General features: G+C 50.2%; 2 protein-coding genes and 1 non-coding gene across 3 annotated transcripts in view; 1 reads left to right on the top strand and 2 right to left on the bottom strand.

Annotated features, from left to right (window-relative positions):
• Window positions 1-3706: 3706 nt before the first annotated feature.
• On the bottom strand, window positions 3707-3809 carry LOC127693107 (U6 spliceosomal RNA). The gene has a single exon (XR_007979585.1). It is a non-coding gene; the product is annotated as a U6 spliceosomal RNA (small nuclear RNA).
• Window positions 3810-15012: 11203 nt separating this feature from the next.
• Dlk2 (delta like non-canonical Notch ligand 2) lies at window positions 15013-19711 on the top strand. The gene is made up of 6 exons (XM_052192503.1): window positions 15013-15181; window positions 15644-15774; window positions 16021-16084; window positions 17360-17490; window positions 18076-18220; window positions 18825-19711. Exons 2-6 carry the CDS (start codon window positions 15699-15701, stop codon window positions 19555-19557), a joined length of 1149 nt encoding a protein of 382 aa, XP_052048463.1. The 5' UTR covers window positions 15013-15181; window positions 15644-15698; the 3' UTR covers window positions 19558-19711.
• Abcc10 (ATP binding cassette subfamily C member 10) overlaps window positions 19685-22655 on the bottom strand; it is a 24642-nt gene continuing 21671 nt past the window's right edge. The window contains exons 16-21 of the mRNA XM_052192502.1: window positions 22328-22488; window positions 21785-22047; window positions 20819-20964; window positions 20646-20743; window positions 20402-20514; window positions 19685-20113 (exon numbers count right to left, since the gene is read on the bottom strand). Of these exons, the coding sequence (XP_052048462.1) occupies window positions 19951-20113; window positions 20402-20514; window positions 20646-20743; window positions 20819-20964; window positions 21785-22047; window positions 22328-22488 (944 nt within the window). The 3' untranslated portion in view covers window positions 19685-19950. The remainder of the gene's footprint in view (window positions 20114-20401; window positions 20515-20645; window positions 20744-20818; window positions 20965-21784; window positions 22048-22327; window positions 22489-22655) is intronic.

Raw genomic sequence — 22655 nt, 5'->3', positions numbered from 1 at the left:
GATGGTGGTGCACGCCTTTTATTCCATCCCAGCACTCAAGAGGCAGAAGTAGGTGGATCTGTGTAAATTCAAGACCACTACAAATAAAGTGCAAGGACAAGCAGGGCTGTTACTTATACAGAGACAACTTGTTCTGAAAATAAGCAAATAAACTAATAATAATAATAATACCGCAAGCTCAGAATTTGAATCCAGGAGGCTGCAGTCCCACTCTTTGTGACCTTGTGAATTAGTTCAGTGCCCTGCTACACAGAGGTATTGAAAATTGTTTCGGAGCCAGGGTTTGTTGCTGCATCCCTATAACCATACCACCTGGGTGGGGGAAAGGGTCTGGAGGGCATAGACATGGGACAAAATGTTCAAGATCGCTCTAGGTTACACAGTTGAAGGCAAGCCTGAGCTACATGAGCCCCCATCTCAAAACCCAAAACACAACAAAAAAGACCATTTCAAAACTTCAAAAGGTGATGATCAGTTAATTTCTTAAAGTTTCAATTATCCCCATCTCCTTCCTAACTTCCTTCTAATGAAATCTAAGGCCACCATTCTGGTTCATTAAGTTTTGCTACATACACTGTCTTTCTTCCAGTCTAAGAATATTGAGTAATATGGAAGGCTAGGAAATATAACTGTAGCTGGGTGTGGAGGTATTGCAGCACCTCAGGATGTAGAGACAAGAAGATCATAAGTTCAAGGTCAGGTCAGGCTATAGAAAGACCCTCTATCTCAAAAGAAAGCAAAACACAAAACAGGAGAAGGGGCGTGGCTAGAGAGATGGGCTCAGCGGTTAAGAGCACTGACTGCTCTTCGGAAGGTTCTGAATTCAAGTCCCAGCAACCACATGGTGGTTCACAACCATCCATAATGAGATCTGACGCCCTCTTCTGGTGTGTCTGAAGACAGCTACAGTGTACATACATATAATAATAAATAAATATTTGGGTCGGAACTAGAGGGACGGGAGCAAGCAGAGGTCCTGAGTTCAATTCCTAGCAACCACATGATGGCTCACAACCACGTGTACAGCTACAGTGTACTCATTTACATAAAATAAATAAATCTTTAAAAAAAACAAACAAAGCAGGAGCAAGGAAGAAAGGCCACAGTGCCTCAGGAGCCCAAGTGACTTTCTTAGAGAAGACTAAAGATGTTTTCAGGTGTGTTGTTTTGTAATCTCAACATTCAAGAGATGGAAGCAGAAAGACCGCCGAGATTTCAAGGACAGCCTGGTTTCCATAGACAGCTTCGGCCTGTGCTATGCTGTGAGGCCCTGATGTGTGTGCAGCATACACAGACTTTGAGGACATTATGACAAGTAAAACTAGCTAGTCAAGGACAGCAGGAGCCCACTCTGGTGGCGCTGGCCTGTAATCCCAGCTACCCGGGATCCTTAAGAATGGAGATCAGATCATAAGGTCAACGGCGGCTTGGTGACTCAGTGAGACGCGGCCTACAGCAGAGGACCAAGCCTTAGCTCAGTGATGGGAGGCTCCCAGCACTACAAAAAAATAAAAAAGCATAAAAAAATACATGCTGGCTATTATCTTAGTGACCTAGTAGCGACGTTTCCGGAGATAGAAATGAGTCCCCTGCAGCCAGCAGTTGGGCTGGATGAGTCTACAGTCCTGTCTTTTCCAAATCAGCAGGCTGTCCCCCAGCCATTCCAGGTTAGTGTGTAGGATTTGGCTCTGGGCGTTCTGCTGGCTTGCAAACTAAGCAACTCTTTCTATAGGAAAGGCAGAAAAAGGAGCTCCGGGGTCCAGAAGCATCCAGAAATGAACCCTGGGACAGCTCCTAGGGAGACTGAGCCAGGCCCACCTGGGGCCTGCCTGGGTTACCCCCTCATCCACCCGAGGCAGTGCAGGTGAGAACGACTCACAGCATGTGAACACTTGGTCTGGCTGTCCCTGACACTCACTGTCTGGAGGAGTGACTTCTCGTCCTGCCGGTCTGTGTGCATGTGTCTCAGCGTGCCTAGGGTCTGAATAGACCCTTCTTTCTCTTGCCATTTTAGAAAAGAGCATTTTCGGCGGTCATCGGGCATGATTCTACTCCCCTATCACTCCTCAGCACCCACACAGAGCATCCACCCCAGCTTCCCCCCTGCCCCGGGCAGGAAGTTCCCATATCCCAGGCATGGCGTCCAGGGCCTGAGACTTGGCACAACAGGTACAACAGTCCTTGAGGCACACAATGGGTTCCAGCAAAATCTCTCTCTCTCTCTCCCTCTCTCTCTCTCTCTCTCTCTCTCTGTCTCTAGCTAGCTAGCCAAAGTAGAGAACAATGGCTGGACTTGGATTTCAGCTCTTGAACAGCTGGCTCTGACACAGCTAAGGTAGGATGGGGGTGGGCGGAAAACAGGAAGCAGCCAAAGGGAGGCTGCTTATATTTGTTCTAAGACCCAAGGGCCCCTCTGCTGGCACACTGCCCTCTGAAAGATGTACTCCCTGGGTAAGCCTGCCTCCCTCCCAGCACCAGCTCAGCACCCCCACTCGAAGGTCCTCACTGCACTGGGTAGAACTGGCTTAGAGAAAAACAGGGCAGCACAAGTAGATAAACTGTCCTAACTTGGTGAGAACAAAGGCCTGATCTACAAGCCCTCAGGACTCCTCCAGGTCCGGAGCCCACAGCAGCGTCTATCCCTGTTTATTGGGAATATGTGGGCAAGTGAGAGGGTGTGTCTCCTCTTTTAGACTGTAAGAAGCTTGGGAGTCAGGGCTCATTGCTTTTCCCTATTTGTATTAATTCCTTCCCTCACTAAGTTATCATTTATCACCAGGAGTGACAGCTCAGGCCTGTAATCGCTTGGGAGATGCAGGCAGGACGACCAGGAGTTCGAAGTCATCCACAGTTTGAGACCAGTTTGAGCTATGTGAGACTTTGTCTCAAATGTGTGTGTGTGTGTGTGTGCCTGTGTGCGTGTCTGTGTCTGTGTGTGTTGGGTGTGTAAACAAGGGCTAGAGGCACAGTTCATTTGGTACAGTGCTTGCCTAGCAGCCACAAGGCACTGGGTTCAACCCCCAGACTGTATAAGCAAACCAGATGTGGGGTCAATGCCTATAATCTCAGCACTCAGAAAGCAGAGGTAGGAGGATCAGAAGCTCAATTCTCCTCAACTACATTGCCAGTTGGAGGTCAGCCTGGGTTGAATAGGATTTAGCCTCAGAAACAAAATATATAAGTCATACTCATTGGGCATCTGGCACTGAGTGGGGGTGGGGGAGTGGGAGGGTGGGGGTGAGGGTGGGGGTGGGGTTTCCCTCTCTGGTCCTACCTACAGAATCTACCATCATGTAAGACTCTGGCAGCTAAAGAGAAAAAAATCTTCCATGGGTAGGTCAATGCAAACAAGAATGAATGAATAACAGGTTCTTACTGTATCTGTAGCTCATTTGATAACTAATATACAAGACTTTTCCTGTGAAAGGGATCCTAAGAAGAGAGACAGCAAACTCAAGACCCCTCCTCTCAGTTGGGAGTTTGAGAGACCTAGAAGGATGAAGCTATATTTCTGAGGGCCAGGAAAGACAGATACTCAGAAAAGATATTGGCTCAGGGGCTGTGGAGGTATCTTGACTGTTCTAGAGAACTATAGCTATCATCCAGGCCTGGGAGCAAAGCCAGAAATGAGCCAGCTTTGACTAGTGATCACCACTATGTCCCAAAGTCATCTGGTTGCCAGCAAAATCCGTTCCCAGGTCCACCAAAGAACAACTACTGAGTTACAAATTCGGGTTTCATTCTCGCTCAGAGACCAGCTAATCTCTGTATCGTTTAAATTTTACTATATGTGCTGCTAAAGTGAACACATTAAGTCATACAGCAGAAATTCAAGCCAAGAGTTTAATGGGCATCAACCAGGAAGCTCCCTTACCAGCTGAACCTGTCACTTTCCCCTAGCATAGGTCAGTGGTAAGACAGTCCTAAACAGAGTGCCTGGGGTCAACTGCAGCTGTGGCCACCACCTAGCCTGACCAGAGCTAAATGTCTGAAGCTCTATGTCCAGTCCCCATCTATAAAAGCAGACTAAAAATAGCATCTAGGTCAGAGTTGTGGGTCAAATGAATTCATGAACTGTCCCAATATTTTTCCTGTTCCTGTGATGATTTATCCTGACAGAGACAAGTTAAAGGAGAAAAGGGCTTATTCTGGCTCCCAGTTACAGGTTAGAGTTCATCATGGCTGGAAAATCACAACAGTGGGAGTTTGAGTGAGTTGATGACATTGTATCCACACTCAGGAGGCACAGAGCATGTGTTCCTCTAGCTTTCTCCCTTTGTACAGTCCACAGCTGAGGAATGGTGCCAACCACTTCCACTGTGGACCTTCCCAAGGAACCTAACCAACATAATCCTTCACCCGCATGGCCAGAAGCTAATGTCTTGAAGTGTGTTTGGAGACTTGTCCCTAGACCACCGCAGAGCCTAGCAAGTAACAATTAATACTAATCATCACACACACACACACACACACACACACAGTGCTCAGACTAGTGCCTGGTACATGGGATGATCTCTGACCAACAAAGACTCTAAGGCTCTGAAAGGTCACTGTATCGCCTTCCTGCTGCTGGGACAGAATACTTGTGAGAAAAGCAAGTTAAGAAAGGAGGAGTTGATTTTTTTTACTCGAAGTGTGAGGGGGATACAGTCCATAATGGAGGAGAAAGCACAGCGGTGAGAGATTGAGGCAGCTGGTCACACTGAATGTGTGGTCAGTGTGTGAGTTAGAGTTCTCTAGAGTAACAGAACTTACGGGACGAATATATATGTGCATGTTTGTATTTGTGTGTGTATATGTATAAATACACATATACATATATACATATACACACATATATACACATATATACATATACACACACATATACACATATATACATATATACACATATATACATATACATACATATATATACATATATATGTATATATATATATATATGGGAGATTTATTAGAATAACTTGAAGTCTGTGGTCCTGCTAATCCAACAATGGCTGCCTATGAATTTAAGGTCCAAGAATCCAGTAGTTATTCGGTCCACGAGGCTGGATGTCTTAGCTGGTATCTGCTGGCAACCGAAAGAAGTCCCCTGCAGTGCCAGTGAGGTAAAGGGCTTGCTAGTAGGGGAGAGCAAGCAGGCAAGAGAGCTCCAAGTTCTTTCTACGGGCTTCCGGCCGCTGTGGTCCAGAGTAGAGGATTGTCTTCCTACCTCAGAGATCTAGATTAGAAGTGGAGCTTCCCACTTCCAATGATTAAGCAAAAGCCCCTCACAGGTATATTCATGCATTTAGGGTTTAGTCGGTTCCAGGTGGAGTCAAATTGACAACCAAGAGTAGCCATCCCAAGGTGGCCTCCTGCCAACTTGACACAACAAGGTCATCATTATACCTAACATGATATGACTATCTGCCAAACAATTGCATTAGAAGTTTAGAACAGCCAGGCAGTGGTGGCACATGCCTTTAATCCCAGAACTTGGGGAGGCAGAGGCAGGCAGATTTCTGAGTTCAAGGCCAGCCTGGTGTCTACAGAGTGAGTTCTAGGACAGCCAGAGCTATACAGAGAAACCCTGTTTCAAAAAACAAAAAACAAAAAAAAAACAAAAAAAACAAAAAAAAAAGTTTAGAATAGAAAGCAATGTCCCTTAAGGGACATTTTTCTTTTAGTATTTCAAGCATAAATATGTTAACCATTGATATTCTCTTAGTTGCTGTTACATCGCGTATGATAAAAAAAAATTAAAGGCTGGAGAGATGGCTCAGCAGGTAAAAGCACTGATTGCTCTTCCGAAGGTCCTGAGTTCAAATCCCAGCACCCACATGGTGGCTCACAACCATCCATAAAGAGATCTGACACCCTCTTCTGGTGTCTGAAGACAGCTACAGTGTACTTACATATAATAAATAAATAAATAAATAAATAAATAAATATTTTTTAAAAATTTAACCACAAATATCTGTATAAACATTTTAAATATTTAATAATGTATTTAATTTTATTTTATGTGCATTTGAGTGAGTGTGTCAGATCCCCTGGAACTGGAGTTACAGACAGTTGTCAGCTGCCATGTGTGTGCTGGGAACTGAACCTAAGTCCTCTGGAAGGGCAGCCAGTGCTCTTAAGTGCTGAGCCATCTCTTTAGCCCCCCACACGCATTCTTAACAAAATACAACAGGGGCAGTGGTGGCACACGCCTTTAATCCCAGCACTTGGGAGGCAGAGGCAGGCAGATTTCTGAGTTCGAGGCCAGCCTGGTCTACAGAGTGAGTTCCAGGACAGCCATGGCTACACAGAGAAACCCTGTCTCGAAAAAACAAAACAAAACAAAAATACAACAGAATGGTCGGAGCAGGTCTTGGCTCTTTTCCTGGAGGAGTGACACATACTTGAAGGGCCTGTGCCCTTTCTTATCCTGTCTGGATTAGGCTGTTGTAGTTTCACATTGACTTTAATCACAGGACACGCAATCCAATTCTCCACAGTAATCTGATCTGTCACCCCTCCTAATACCATTCTTCCTTCCTTAGCCTGTTGGTTTGAGGGCATTCGGAGCCCAAAGGGGGAAGACTGAGTTCAATAGAATGTTTGTCGTGGCTCCTGGCAGTAGCAAACCCCTTTCTAGTGGAACCAAAATGTTTAGGCCAGATGAACTTAAGATCGTGGGAACAGGAAGCAAAAATTCCCTAGTGGGTCACTAGGAGTGATAGAGTGGAATTATTCCCTGTCCCACACATTGATTGATTCCTGGCTATGGGAGAAACCATACCATATGTTGGATACTGATTCAAAGCATATACTGCCTTTTGGAGAAGTGTGCCCCAGCCCTCCAGGCTGCTGCCACCCAATTGACACTGTATACATCTTCAATAGGTGGTTCTTCCCCCCTGTATGCCTCACTGCCTGCAGCAGGCGGGAGAGGACCCTGAGGTCATGAGGACTGGAAAGCCATCTCTGCCCCTTACTGGCTGTAGCACTAGGGAGAGAGGGCCCTGCACCTTGCCTGGTAGCAACAGCACGGGTGAGCCAGCCCTTAGGGATGAGAGCAGGAGAGCAGGCCCTGCCCCTCAGCAACTGTAGCACTTGGGTGAGCTAGCCTGGGCTGTGCTGGAGAACTCACTGTAGCAGGCTGACCAACTCAGCCATCACTGAGACCAGATTCAGGCCTTTGAGTTGGCTCACCCCAACATCTACCTCATCTGTGAACTCCTGACATGCATGAAGGAGCAGGTCCTGCAGAGCCAAAGGCACAGGATCTCCATGACACAAGGCAACAACTGGATATCCTAGAGGAGTGTTGTTGAGGATTCGATATTCATGGTATAACAGAAGCCAGAGGCCTCAAACCAGAGCAATGACTCACTGCAGTGAACATTGGCGAGGAGAGCTGTTTGGGCGAAAGTGTGGACTGTGGGACACATGGTGATTCAATGCAGCCTCCACAACAAGAGTTTGTTTTGTTTTGCCAGAGAGACAGCAAGGGCAGACGGCAGACATAAAGGGATGGGGAGACAGATGGAATTGGAGTCCATGACATGAAATTCACAAAGAATCAATAAAAAAAAAATTTAAAGACCATTCCATATTTCTATTAGGGCAGCTGCTTCAGGAATGTGGGGAACATGGTAAGACCAGTGGATTCCATGATCTTGGGACCACTGTCACACTTCCTGGCTGTGAAGTAATTTCCTTGGTCAGAAGAATACTGTGTGGCAAACCATGACAGTGGTTAAGATATCAGGGATGGTGGTTCTGGCAGAAGCATTCCAGAGGAAAGACAAAGCCATAACCAGAATAGGTATCTTCTGTATCTTCAGTAATGGCAAAGCGTTGTCCTTTCCATGGAGGAAGTGGTCCAGTGTAGTCAACCTGCAACCAGGTCACTGGCTGATCATAAAGATCACAACTAGAAAGTTGGTGAGAGCTGGGCGGTGGTGGCGCACTCCCATAATCCCAGCACTTGGGAGGCCGAGGCAGGTAGATTTCTGAGCTCGAGGCTAGCCTGGTCTACAGAGTGAGTTCCAGGACAGCTGGAGCTACACAGAGAAACCCTGTCTCAGGAAAATAAAAAGAAAGAAAGAAAGAAAGAAAGAAAGAAAGAAAGAAAGAAAGAAAGAAAGAAAGAAAGAAAGAAAGAAAGAAAGAAAGAAAGAAAGAAAGAAAAAAAGTTGGTGAGAAAGATGCCGGAGGAAGAAGAAGCAGCGTGTGTACGATCTCTCCGAATGGGTGAAGGATGTAAGGATGCCTGTGTGCCCTGCAAATGCTCATCCAAAGGTGACTTCAGCTGAGGAGGAGTTCAATAACCAAGGAGACAGGATGATCCCTCTGTGGACAGTCAGCCTCTCTCCCCAGCCATCCCTGTCACTGCCTAATGGGCCCAGGAACAAAGTGGCCGTGGTGGCAGAGATGGGGGTTCTGCACGGGCTCAGCCACATGGGCTGCCACTCACCTAGGCTAACCTGGCGACAGCTGCCCACAGCGGTCACTGCAGTAGTCACTCAGCCAGGAAACAGAGGGGGTCAGTGCCGACTCCACAGTCCTCTTCTTTCCCCTTTTTATTTAGGCCAGGACTCCAGCTTGTGAAAATGGTGCTGCTCACTTTAGAGGTGGGATTTTTGCTCCTTAGTTAAACCTCTCTGCAAATGCATACGTAGAAATGACTAGCACTGCTCCTAGGTGATTCTAAATCAGCAAAGCTGACAAGGAAGATCTGCTACCACAGGCACCCAGCAACAGGGAATAGAGCTATGAGGTAAAGGAGGTTTTAGTACTCTTTGATTTTTAAATTACTTTATTTGTGTGAGCGTGCATATATACAGGCGTGCATGTGAAGGTCAGAGGACTTTTTTTTATTATGCATTTATTTTGTTGTTCTCTACAATGGTGATTTGACTGCGTGTATGTCGTGTGAGGGTGTCCGATCCTCTGGAACAGGAGTTACAGACAGTTGTGAGCTGCCATGTGGGTGCTGGGAATTGAACCCTGGTCTTCTGGAAGAGACCAGGCTCTGGGTGTTAAGAGCACCCAGCCAGTGCTCTCAATAGCTAAGCCATCTCTCCAGACCCTCCATTGATTGTTTTGATGGGATTTATTTGTTTATTATTTAATGTATTCATTTATTATTGCACTTATTTATCTACTTGTTTATTTCATGCATATATGTGTGTGGGGGGGTCCACATGTCCCACCTGCATGTGAAGGTCAGAATATAACTTGCAGGAGTCGGTTCTCTCCTTTCACCACGTGGATCTCCAGGATTGAACTTATGTAGTCAGCCTTCATGGCCAGTGCTTTGATCTGCTGAGCCGTCTCACTGACTCACTACAATCAGGATTTAGTTTTAGATACTGAGTCACATTTGCTGCACTTACTTTTATCAGCATTACCATGCCTGATACATGATCATAGAGGACTGTTCTGGGAGGTTGCAAAATCTCAATGAAAGGCAATGGTAGTGGGCCCATGAGAAGGCTCAGCAGGTATAGGTGTCTGTGGCCAAGTAGGACAATCTGAGTTCAATCCCTACAACCTACATAGCAGAAGGAGAGAACTGACCCTGGAAAATTCTCCTCTGACCTCCACATGTAGGTTGTCGCACATGCCCATCCATAAACATACACAATAAATTATAAATAAATAAAATTAGGGGAAAAAGTCAAAAGTAACAGTGGCCTGAACCAGGTGTTATAGTCAATTTGTGAAAAGCAGCAAAGCAGCAAATGCTTTTTTGTGATTGTTGTTTTGGTTTTTTGAGACAGGATTTGCTGCCTTGGAATCCACTTTTTAGAGCAGGCTGGCCTCAAACTCAGATAGCCTCCTGCCTCTGTCCTTGGACTTCTGGCTTTAAAGGCATGTGCTACCATGTTTGGCTAAATTCTTGATAGATTCAAAGGCAGAATCTGCAGGATATGGATTGTAAAATAAAGAAGGGGGTCTGGGGCGACAGCCCGGCGGGTACAGGGTTTGCTGAACACCTAAGTGGGGATCCCCAGACCTACACAGAGCCAGACATCCTGCACCTATGCCATCCAGTGTTTCCATGGCGATGCCTCTCTCTGGAAGCTAAGGATCAGTTTGTCTGCCATACTAAGTGTACTAGCAAGCAACAAGGATATCCTTCCTCTAACAAGGTCTCCTCTGACCTCCATATGCAGCAGGTATGTGCCCCCACACATGCATGCACATGTCATAGATATGCACACATACACACATATCACAGATACACATTCATGCACATATATGTTATATACACACATGCATATATACACATCTTATGTACATTTGCATGCACATACTATACAAACATCACACATCCATCATACATACATTTGTATGCACATACTATACATACATCATACATACATATGTAATACACACATATCACACACTATACATATACATGCACACACATCATACATACACATATATGTACCATATGAATATATATCATACATTCATTTGTATGTACACACTACATAAACATGCATTATGGATACATGTGTATATACACATACCATATATACACATGCATAGCTACATCATGCATACACACACCATGCAATCATATATCATACATACATGTGTATGTACATACATCATATATACACATGCCTTTATACACACCATGCATGCATGCACACCAAACAAACATATAACATACATGCATGTGTGTGTACATATATTATACATGCACATGCCTGCATACACACACCATACATACATACATACACAGTATACATACTCATGCATATATAAATCATACATACACATGCACACATATATCCTACATACACATACATCACACACACACACACACACACACACACACACACACACACGCACAAAGATAAAAGAGAAAGAAAGAAGAAGGCCGGAGAGATGGCTTAGTCAGCCAAGTGCTGTCTATGCAAGCATGAAGTTCTGAATGAAGTTCTGAGTTTAATCCCAGAACTCATGTAAGGAAGTCCCATGTGGTAGCAGGTGTTTGGATTCCCTGGGCTCACTGGCCAGCAGGCAGCTCAGTAAACTCTAGGCCAGTGAGTAACCCTGTCTAAACAACCAAGGTGGATGGATAGCTTCTGAGGAGCTAAAGGGTTGGTCCACTGAACTCCACACATGTCCAAACAGGAAAGACAGACAGGCAGACAGACAGACACAGACAGACAGACAGACAGAGAGATCAAACATGACATGATTGTGATGACTGTGGCCTAACATTCGACAGGTGGAGGATCCACTGAGACAGGTAAAACTGACAAAGGAAAGCTGTTTGGAGTGTAGTGGAAATCTGGACTTTGCATTTGTGAAAGTGAAGTCCATTAACCCATGGGGAGGGCCTAGGCAGACAGACGGTCTGGGAGTTGAGAGCGACTGTCTTGACAAAGCTAGATCTTCAGAGTCACTGGGCAGAATGGCATCAGGAAGAAGGAAGGAATAAAGACAGAAAAGAGCCTGGGCATGGAATCCCAGGAACGCAAAGACGTTTCCTTCTTCCCTTTCTTTCTCTCTCTCTCTCTCTCTTTTCCACGTCCTATTGTGTAGCCAAGGTTGGCCTGAAACTTACCATGTAGCCTGTGCAGACTAAGGTACGCAGCAGTGAACTTACCTCGGCCTCCTGAGTGCTTGGATCACAGAGTCGAGACACCATAGCTAGCTTAAACAAATATTTTTGAAGCATTTGTAATAAAGGAGATCGTTGTGGTAAACAGTATTCCGGGGGAATTTCTACTCCACTTAGATCATTTAGTTCCCAAAGAAAAGACACAAGGCTTTTATGTTTATAATAAGCCTTAAAGCACTAGGGCTGGGCAGATATCAGCTCTTTGTGCTCTTTTGTCTCATTCCCTGTCAATAACCCTGAGACATCACTTGCTGCTTCAGCCTGGGCTTCTCCTGCTCTGGCAGGCCAGCCCTTGTGACCATGTGTTCACGTACCCACCTACCCCAACGTGGCTCTCTTCTTCCTCCTCTCCTTTCTTCTTCTTGTGTCCCTGCCTGAGACCCCAAATCTGAGCACCTGTGGTTTTCCCCCTCTCTTCTACCCAGCCAGGCTATAGACATCTCTATTAAACAATCAGGGATAAATTGGGGGACAAGGTTCATACAACAAAAACTAGTACACATGCGGTCTTGCAGCAACCGGGGCTTTGGGATACAGTATTTAGCATTTGAGCACACAGCAGCATCAGACCAGGCCACTACAAGGGAGTAGTAAAACATGTAGCTGGTATCTGTAGAGAAACAGAAGGTATCTATTTTTTTTCCCCTAATAAAATTAAAAGACAGAATCTCACTGTGTAGCCCTAGCTGGTCCTAATCCCCTGCCTAGGGAGGTAGACCAGGCTGGCCTCTAACTCATAGAGATCTGCCTGCCTTTGCTTCCCAAGTGCTGGGATTAAAGGTTTCTGCCACCGGGCCTGGTTCTGAACACGGACTTCTTTAACTGATGTTGGAAGGATTCTAGGAGGACCAAGGTCAGCTCCCTCTGGAGACCTAGATGACAGGGACTCCCATGGCTCATCGCCATTACATTCTGTTAGTCAGAATCATAGAGGACAGCCTACGTGTAAGGGACTCACCTGCTGTGAGGGGCAGCCAGGCTACTGGAGTGGGACAGGAGGTGATGTAGTGGCCATCCTTACAAGCAATCTACCAGCCATGCTAGGGAGTTGTTTCTGTCGCACTGAGTTACCAGGAGCCAGGAACAAAAAGGCAAAAAATCATTGAGAGTTGGAGGCATGGGTAGAGAGTGACAATGAGCCAGCTGCCGAAATCTTCAAAGAACAAGGGGGAGGCAGGTGATGTATCAACTGCAGAAGCTGCGCACGCTTCACAGTTGTACCAGATGATTTTAATACATTCCATCAATGAGCTGGGGGTGCTCCTTCCTTCCATCTTCAGTCAGTCACTCGTCAGCAAGAAGGATGCTTTTCCCCTGGCAGTGTTAGCTTCTCCCTGTGAGGACCTGGGGTCCGCCTCCAGGATTGGGGGTGTGGGGGAGTGGGGGATGGAGGCACTGTTTCTCAGGAATCTCAGTTCCTGGTGCCTGGAATGACATCTGCCACCTGGCACTAGCATGTATGTGCTCAATACCTATTTGCTGAATGAATTTATAATGACACAAAAGAGTAATATATATGAAAAAATTCAGAATCTTTGCTTGCTTTGATTGATTGATTTCTTCCTTCCCTTTATTTCAAAAAGTATGAATATATTATAAATATAAGTATTAGCTATATATAATATATATTATATACTTCACAAAGAACATTATACATGTGCATTGTGAGGAAAATAGAGATGATACACAGTATCTTAGCCAGGTGTGGTAAATGCACACCTGTAATTTTGACACTAAGGAGGGTCAGGAATTCAAAGTTATCCTTAGCTACATGGTAAGTTCCAAACCAGCCTGGGCTACTTGAGACCTTGTTGAGAGAAAGGGAAGGAAAGAATCAATCAATCAAGAAGGCAGGCAAAGATTCAATCCATCTTATCCACGGAGAGAACTATCTTATCACACACACAGAGCTACTGCTAACATTGGAGTCCACTGTTTCTTTCCTCACCTCCCCACTCTGGGTTTCTCTCAGAGAGAGGAGGAGGGAGAGAGGGGGGGAGGGGAGGAAGAAGGGGGAGTGAAGAAGGGAGAGGGAGAGGGAGGAAAGGGGGGGGGTCTTCTTATGTAGTCCAGGCTGCTTTCATCTTGAAATCCTCATATTTTGGAATCCTTTAGACTTCAAAAAGGTGATTTACTAGTCGCATTATGTTAGCATGCCAGGCTTACGTTTTCTACACTATTGTTGATGCTTTGGGTTTGCATTTTTGCTAAAAGAAAACAGCAACACAACTTAGAACACAGGAAATGAATGCTAGAAACCCACTCGTGACTCAAATCCAGAGAGCCCCCAGGCAAGAGGAAGTCAGCTAGCTAGCGAGCTGGGACTGGGCGTGGGTGTTGCCCTGTGCCTCTCTTCTCCGCAGTAGGAAAGCCACTTTGTGCATTTAGGGAAGTTACCTTCCAACGTTTTCATCTTAAAGACAGGAAAGTTCCATAGGATGACCTAGAGACCGTGGGCGGTCTTCCCCTCTGCACGGTTATCTAACCAAGCAACAACAAATACACGTTTTGGGTTTTTTTGTCTTCCTCAGATTTTGGAGTCATAGTCTCTGAGGGGTAAGGAGGCCTACAAGGGCAATGCTCCCCACCCTTTCTCAATATAAAACTCTCTCAGTCCGACATGTGCAGCTGTGAACACACGCGGGGGCTGTTCAGTGGCAGGGACTTGTGGGGCAAGTGTCTGATAGATAGGCGGTGTCTGATCCAGGCAGACTTCCCAAGGGTGGGCTTGGAAAGGAATGGGCTGTGAAAACTGGGAGCCGAAGGGAGGAAAGAACGAAGTGTACACTGGGATGACATTTATGTAGATATGCTCCATCCTGAAAGAGATAACGAAGAAAGAAAGAAAGCCACAGAGAGCAGGCGCTGACCTACGAAGCCATGATGAAGGCTCTGCAAGCCGGGGAGGCGTGGGCTGGTGACAGGAGGAAGGTGGCAGCAAGCAAGGCTTCAGTGTGCTCGGGCTAAAACATGAGGACCGTGAAAGGCTGATGAAAATCATGATGCGCACTAGACTGGGGCGTGCAGAGGGGGGCGTGGGTGAGGGGCAAAGTGAGGGGGGGCGGGCGCGGTGGGGTGGGGTCGGGGAGAAGATGGGAAAACAGCAGGGCCCGCACCTTCGGCCCGCGCTTTACTGCGTGTGCCCAGTTCAGTTCCTTTGATTTTCTAATTTCGGAGGAAGAAAGCGAAGCTTGGGGGCTGGGGGCCGCGAAGGGAGGGGCTGAGAGGGCTGGGGGTGCCAGGGCCGAGTGGCAGCGCGAGGTGTGGCCGTGCGCAGCGGGGGTGGGCGCGGGGCGCAGTCGTGCGGGGCGGGCCGCGGCGGCGGGAGGGGAGAGGCGGGCTCCGCCGGCACACGCCGCCCCTGGCAGGGGGCCGAGCGCGCGCGAGGAGCCGCTGCCGCCGCTCGGGGTCGCCTGCAGCCCCAGATTCCCGAGTGCTCTGCTGGCATGGCAGCCACCTCGGTGCCGAGCCCCGCGGCCAGTTAGGGGCGGCCCCCCTGGCCCAGTCCGTCGGATCCCCCTTGACTCTGCGCCCTGGGGACGCGTCGCCTCCCAGCCGGAGGTGAGAAGCTAGGAGGACGCGGTCCCCCGGTGGGGACCTCAGGCCGAAACGAGGCGAAACGAGCCGGGGGGTGGGGGGGGGTTGTGAGAGGCAGGCCTGGGTGGGCGGATGTCGGAGGACCCGGGCCGAGATATCTTGCAGCCAGGAGCTGGGAGCCGTTCCTCCCCACGCTTCAGCCCCCACGTCCCCATCCCTATGGACCCCTCCACCTGGATCGCGATCGCAGCCCTGGCTGTTCCCGCGCGGTGGCCACGCTCCCTACTGCCATCCTTTGGCCTCTTTCCCGTAGACCTGGCTAGTGGGTTCCTGCCTCCAGTCCCTTCGCCTGCTCGTCCCTTCCTCGCACTCGCCCTTCCACTCCCCACCCGGGGAGTCCCTCTCCTCTGGCTCCTGTCACTTGGAACCCGTATCAGTGCCGCTATCTCCGTGTCAAGCCGCTTCCCAGCTAGTGCCATCCCACAGGTGTCTACACGTCTGGCCGTTCATCCGTCCGTCCCTCCAGAGGCCGGAACTGACCATGCCCAGCGGCTGCCGCTGCCTAAATCTCGTGTGCCTGCTGTGCATCCTGGGGGCAATCAACCAGCCTGCCAGAGGTGAGCCTGCCCGAGGGATTGGGTCCCGGCTCTCCTCAGCCGTCCTCGCTGGCACGTTGACCTCTGCCGGCTAGAGACGGCACTGCAGCCACCCCGTTCCATCCGGCTGGTGAGATCTAGGCGCCCTCATTGGAATGGGACGCCCATGAGTTGAGTCCTTCTGACTACTGAAACCTCTGCCAAGTCCTGCGCCTGGGAAGCCAGACTCGGACCCAGACTCACTCCCACTACACCAATCTCTTTCAGCGGATGACTGCAGCTCCTACTGTGACCTGGCCCACGGCTGCTGCGCTCCTGACGGCTCCTGCAGGTACTTCGGCTGCACACGTGCCTCAGATCCTTTAGTCCCCACTTTCCTGTCCTCCACATCCAAGAGCAGGTCAAAAGCCCGCAACAGTGTCTAGGTGCTTAAGACCCTATTGTTTGTTTTTACGCAACAGATGACCAGTTCCCTCCACTCCCTTCCCCTCCCCGTTTCTCATTTTGCCGCTTACTTAAGAGCTTTTCTATCCAACTCTTTATTCTCTTGAGGGCTTCTGTCCCTCAAGATGCACTAGAGACATCTGAAGCTAGAGAGATTAGGGACTGAGAGCCGCAGGAAAGAGGAAACAGAAGAGAAGAGTTGCTTGAGAAGGACTGCAGGGGAAGGGGGCTGCTGGGGGAGGGCGCAGCAGGGGGAGGGGCTGTTTCTTGGAGAATTCCACCATTAACTCGCCTTGGCAGACTAGGCAAATTCTGTGGCACAGAAGGGGTTGGAGATGACAAGGGAGCCGGCAAGGGCAGATACTGGGCACGGAGCTGGGGTATTGGAGACTAGACATCCTCGGTGGGCTTATAAAGAATAAGTCACTGGGCAGTGGCACCTTTAATCCCAGCTCTCCGGAGGCAAAGGCAAAGCAATCTCTGAGTTCAAGACCAGCCTGGTCTACAGAGCAAGAGTCCTAGGACAGCCGGGGCTACATAGAGGAACCCTGTGTTGAAAAACAAAACAGCAAAAAGTCATAGATCTGGTGTGGTGACACATACCTGTGACTTTAGCGATTGTGAAGTGAGGCTAGGGAGGTCAGGATTCCAGGTTAGCCACTAGAGAAAAAAACAATCAAACAAACAAAAAACCACTATCCCCCAAACAAAGCAACCTGGCCACTTGTTCCTGAGTCTGAAGGGAAGAAGGTCCTGGTGACCTTAGAAGGTCACTCACTCTTTCAAATGTGCCTAACCAGACACTCCAGGGATGGCACCAGAAGCTTTACAGACATTGTTTTATTTAAGAATACTCTTCAAGGGAGGCATTTTTTTCTGTTCGGGTGAGAAAACAGACTATGAAAGGCTAGACAAAATGCAGATGTTAAACTTGAAGGCTGTGGTCTGTCTGATTGCTTAAGTGTCCGTCTGCCCAGCCCTGCACCTACCTGAGGTAGATCTGCTTTTCCTTGAGGGCTGTTGTATATCCTACCAGTTTCTAGAAGCTCTGATTCATTCTCTCTCTCTCTCTCTCTCTCTCTCTCTCTCTCTCTCTCTCTCTCTCTCTCACACACACACACACACACACACACACACACCGATCCTGTGCTTTCTCCACCAGGTGTGACCCAGGCTGGGAGGGACTACACTGTGAACGCTGTGTGAGAATGCCTGGCTGCCAGCACGGGACCTGCCACCAGCCCTGGCAGTGCATCTGCCACAGTGGCTGGGCAGGGAAGTTCTGTGACAAAGGTAGGATGGATGTACTATTGGCCAGAGAGCCCATGCGTTCTAGAACGTCTATCAACACTTTCTATTTACAGAGCACCTGCTGTGCATGCTCAAATCCTCACATATCTTTCTTATCTGACCCTTCCTTGGTGTCTGAACGGAGATGTCAGAAAGGTGGCTACTAAAAATTGTATGCATTTTTTCAGATTTATTTATTTTTTATGTATATAGGTGCTTTGTCTGCATGTAGGCCTGCAGACCAGAAGAGGGTATCAGATTGTGAGCTGCCATGTGGGTACTGGGAATTGAACTTAGGAAAAGTAGCTAGTGCTCTTAACTGCTGTGACATCTCTTCAACCCCAAATTGTACCCATTTTAAACATGACAGAACTATGGTCCACAGAAGAGCCATAACTTGTTAAGAGTCAGCTCGGCCCAGACTACCAGAGCCAAGAGCAGGGGTTCCAGAACCCTGTGTCAGCATACTCGCCCCAGCCCCTGGCCAGGGGTAGGCCTGGTGGATGAGCCACCTTCACAGAGCTTTGGAGCTGGACCACACAGGTCCTGGGGACCAAGCACGAGGGCATCTTCTTACCCCCTTTCCAGATGAGCACATCTGTACCTCACAGTCACCCTGCCAGAATGGGGGCCAGTGTGTGTATGACGGGGGCGGTGAGTACCACTGTGTGTGCCCGCCAGGCTTCCACGGACGCGGCTGTGAGCGCAAGGCTGGACCTTGTGAGCAAGCAGGGTAAGTGCTGGGCCCTGGGGAGGCTAGACCAGAATCTGGTGCCAAGGAAAGAGGCAGGACTGTCAGTAGAGTGGAGGACTGAGAGCAGACCCACACAGGGACACCTCAGGATAAAAACCTCCGTGGCAGTGTGCCCGAGCTATTTCTTCTCTGCAAATGGTGTTTTGGTGGAGGAGGGTGACGTGGGAGGGCAGGCACCAAGGACTCCCTTGCTTTCATACAAAAGCAGACATGCAGCCTTAAGAGCTAGTTGCTCTTCCTGTGCGGATTATGAAACGGCCGCAGGGCTGGACTTGCCCCACTTCCGCTAGAAGCCCGAGAGTGTGTGGGGATGACGGGCAGCTCTGCTCTGAGCCCTGAGTTGGGCCCAGGCCGCGTGCACACTGCTTGACATCGGGTTCTCTCATTGAACCCACACGATTTGGCTATTTTTATTCTCATTTTTAAAATAAGGTTATTTGAAACTCAGAGAGAGAGAGAGACAGAAACAGAGAGACAGAGACACAGAGACAGAGAGAGAGAGAGACAAAGACAGAGAGTCAGTGAGTGGCCAGGACACCGGTCAGCACATTGATACCAACGCCCTCTCCCATTCCCGCCCCAGCTCCCCGTGCCGGAATGGAGGGCAGTGCCAGGACAACCAGGGCTTTGCCCTCAACTTCACATGCCGCTGCTTGGCAGGATTCATGGGTGCCCACTGTGAGGTCAATGTGGATGACTGCCTGATGCGGCCTTGCGCCAACGGCGCCACGTGTATTGACGGCATAAACCGCTTTTCCTGCCTCTGTCCTGAGGGCTTCACTGGACGCTTCTGCACCATCAACCTGGATGACTGTGCCAGCCGCCCGTGCCAGAGAGGAGCCCGCTGCAGGGACCGTGTCCATGACTTTGACTGCCTGTGCCCCAGTGGCTACGGTGGCAAGACTTGTGAGCTTGTCCTACCTGCTCCAGACCCTGCCACAGTGGGCGCCCCACAAACGCCCACCTCAGCTGTGCTTGTGCCTGCTACGGGGCCAGCCCCTCACAGTGCAGGGGCCGGCCTGCTAAGGATCTCAGTGAAGGAGGTGGTGAGGCGGCAAGAGGCTGGGCTTGGTGAGTCCAGCCTGGTCGCCCTGGTGGTGTTTGGGTCCCTCACTGCCGCTCTGGTCCTGGCCACTGTGATGTTGACCCTGAGGGCGTGGCGCCGAGGCATATGCCCCGCTGGACCCTGTGGGTACCCAGCTCCACACTATGCCCCGGCTAGGCAGGACCAGGAGTGTCAGGTCAGCATGCTGCCAGCAGGACTCCCCCTGTCACCAGACCTGCCCCCTGAGCCTGGTAAGACCACAGCGCTGTGATGGAGGGGGCTCTTTAGCAGCTGCCCTCACCTTCCCACCTCAGACTGTCACCAACCCTCAGCTTTGGTGTCCTCATCCAGGGGATTTCAGTCTCATACCAGAAATATTATTTTTTTAAAACACAGAATGTAAAATAGGAATTTTATCAAATAAATTTATGAAAATGCAAGTGGGCTTCTATGGAAGGAAAACTGGCCCAGAATTCTAGGCAAAAAGGCCCACATGGGCTGGTTCTGAGGAAGCCTCAGCCTTCGACCCAGCGAGGAGTGGTTTTCATGAGGAAGCCAGGGTGCTGTGTCCCCTCTGAGGAGGTGGAGGAAAGGTAGAGCGCACAGAGGAGGAGACCGTAAACCAGCAGCCCGGTGGGGAGCAGCATACGTCCCAGTGGGAGGCTCAGCATCCTGCAGGAAGGGACTGGGCTCCCAGCTGGCTGCTCTGCAGGAGCTGCTGGAACACTGAGTGGGGCTGGCTGCGCAGGGCTGAGGGGGAGTCCAGCTCCACCACCCTCCCGGCCTGGAGCACCAGCACCCGGTCAGAGTTTAGGATCGTGTTGAGCCTGTGTGGGAGAGGGCTGTCGGTGAGGATGGAGTACAAAGCCCTAAAAAAGAAAGCTGACCTCATCTGCTTCCAGATCCTCCCTCCAGATCCCTCCAGACTGCACAGGTCTGCCCCGCACAGGTTTGACTCCCTGGGTCTGTGCTATGAGAAGAACCACGGTGTCCCTCCATATGAGGGCTGTAATCCCCTGCCTAGCCGAGCCTGTCTCTGGGGGTCTGATCTCCCTCTGGGGGCCCTTACAAGGGTCAGAGGTCTATGTCTCTACTGTCCCTGAAGATTCTCACACCTGTGGGCGATGGTCAGCACTGTCTTGTTGGCAAAGCGTTTACAGATGGTTTGCTGGAGCAGCTGGTCTGTCTTCTGGTCCACACTTGCCGTGGCCTCGTCAATGCACAAGATCTGGACAGTATGCAGCAGGGAGGGGAAGCGAGAGTGGAGACTGTAACCTCCCGACCCTCCCCACCCTCCGCTCTGCCCCCTCCTCCCTCCACACATTCCTGCCTCCTGCAGGTCTATTCCTCCCATCTTACTTTAGCATCTGTAAGGAGAGCCCTTGCCAGACACAGCAGCTGTCTCTGTCCTAGGGACAGGTTCCGGCCTCTTTCACCCAGCTCTCCATCCAGGCCACCTGTAAGCAGAGCACCTGCTTTGCCAGTGGCCATTCTTTGCTTCCTGCCTGCTCTTCCTGCGTGTCAGGACTTACCCATGGCGACGGCCACTTCACTCAGGTGACACTGTTCTAAGGCTTGCCACAGGGCCCTGTCCTCGTGTACGCCCTGAGGGTCCAGGTTTTCCCGAACAGTCCCACTGAACAAGAAAGGGTCCTGGGGGATGACGGCCAGCTGGGATCTGGGGAGCAAGGACATTTGGGTCAGGCTGGAGATGCATCCATCTTCCTGTGGTCCAAGTTTACCTACTCGGCCTGGCCGAGATCCAGGGATGAGAATCTTCTGCTTCTAAATCTACTAAATCCTCAGTGAGTCAGCCCCATACCTAGGACAGCAAGGTACAGTGGGGAGCACCAGAGAGATGAAAGGCCTAGACCCTGGCCGGAAGGGGCGTTCAAAGCCAGAGAACAAATGGCTGAACTATGGTACTGACCCCAGAGACAGCAGTGTCGAGGCAGGGAATGAGGAGTGTGGGAATGGGGTAGAGGAGCAGCTGGAGGAGTATTCCTGTGACATCCCCAGGAGCCCCATGGCCAGCCACTGCAGCTGGGCCAGGGTGGAGGAGGCCAAGGAGCTGTGAGGTCAGACCATGGCAGCCTTGGACGGAGGGTGGAAAAGGCAGGGCGGGGCAGCCAAGTGGGACTGAGAAAGTGATAGTAAGGTAAACTGCAATGGGTGGGGAGATCGCTCAGATGAGATTCCTCTTGGCCAAGTACAACTGACCCATGTGCTGCCTGCTGAGCCTGGGGCCTGGGGCTCATGGCATCTGGGGATACAGTTCCCAGGAGGCTCTGATTCAGTAGGCAATGGCTAGTATCTGAGCAGGAAAGGGTCTAACCTGGGGCATGGAAGATCCAGTGAGCATCAGCTGGGACGGTGGCCACAGTTTACCTGTCCTCACCTGTCTGCCTCCTCCTCCTTGTCTGCCATTGGCCCTGGCTGCCTCACCTTGTCCTAGACGACTGCCCTCCTCCCTCCTCCCAAGTCTCTGAGCCCCAGACCTGAGCTCAGCCAGCTCCAGCTGACTGGTGTCCACACCGTCCAGGAGCACTCGCCCTGCACTGGGCTCCAGCAGCCGGAAGAGCACCAGAAACAGGGAAGACTTGCCGGAGCCTGTGCGGCCCACAATGCCCAGCTTCTCCCCGGGCTCCACACGGAAGGTCACCCCGTCTAGGGCATTTGGCAGCCCTGGCCGGTACACCAACACCACGTCCTGGAACTCCACACTTCCCCGGGTCAGCCAGCTGACGGGCTGGTGGGGCGACTATGGGAAAGGGGTGACGGAGAAACGGTGGTGAGAACGGGGTTGGACTGATGGAAGGAGAGAAGTGGGGAATGGCTGGCGTGAGGGCAAAGGCGGGGCGTGGGGGGTGGGGTGATGGTAAAGGACACGGTGTGGGGGGGGGCACAGTGAAGAATAGCAGCAGTCAAATGAAGAAGCTCAGGGATGTGGAAAAGACGGTCGGGGCCAAAGGGAAAGGACTGGGAGGGTTGAAGGACGCCATGGCTGGCAGCCCTGGCCCAGGGCGGCAGAACAGACGCACCTGCAGTGGCTGGCCCTGGGGCTCCTGGGGAATGTCGCAGGAATACTCCTCCAGTCGCTCAACGCTCACCATCATAGCTTCCGTCTGTGTGAAGCTGCTCACCATGCCCGAGAGCAGGCTCGTCAAAGACAAGGCATAAGAAAGCACGAGGCCCACCAGCTCTGCGGAGAGGAGTACCAGCTGCTAGGGGACCCTGGATCCTGAGAAGCGTGTTGGGGAGAATCCCAGCTTTGGCCTGTGCGTGTTCAAGGGCGGAGGAGCGGGCCTACGATGGGAGCCGGGCCAGGGCTGGGGCAGGCCAGCTGGAGTAGGCCTGGAGAGGGAGGTC

This window comes from Apodemus sylvaticus, chromosome 9 (genome assembly GCF_947179515.1).
Source record: "Apodemus sylvaticus chromosome 9, mApoSyl1.1, whole genome shotgun sequence".
Lineage (NCBI taxonomy): Eukaryota > Metazoa > Chordata > Mammalia > Rodentia > Muridae > Apodemus > Apodemus sylvaticus.
Note: the sequence above shows the minus strand (reverse complement) of the source record. Positions and strands in the feature narration are given on the sequence as shown.

Coding starts and splice junctions, on each gene's coding strand:
- Dlk2 (XM_052192503.1), top strand. CDS start 15,699: ATGCCCAGCGGCTGCCGCTGCCTAAATCTCGTGTGCCTGCTGTGCATC. Junction 16,085..17,359: donor GCTCCTGACGGCTCCTGCAG/GTACTTCGGCTG, acceptor TTTCTCCACCAG/GTGTGACCCAGGCTGGGAGG. Junction 17,491..18,075: donor AGGGAAGTTCTGTGACAAAG/GTAGGATGGATG, acceptor CCCCCTTTCCAG/ATGAGCACATCTGTACCTCA.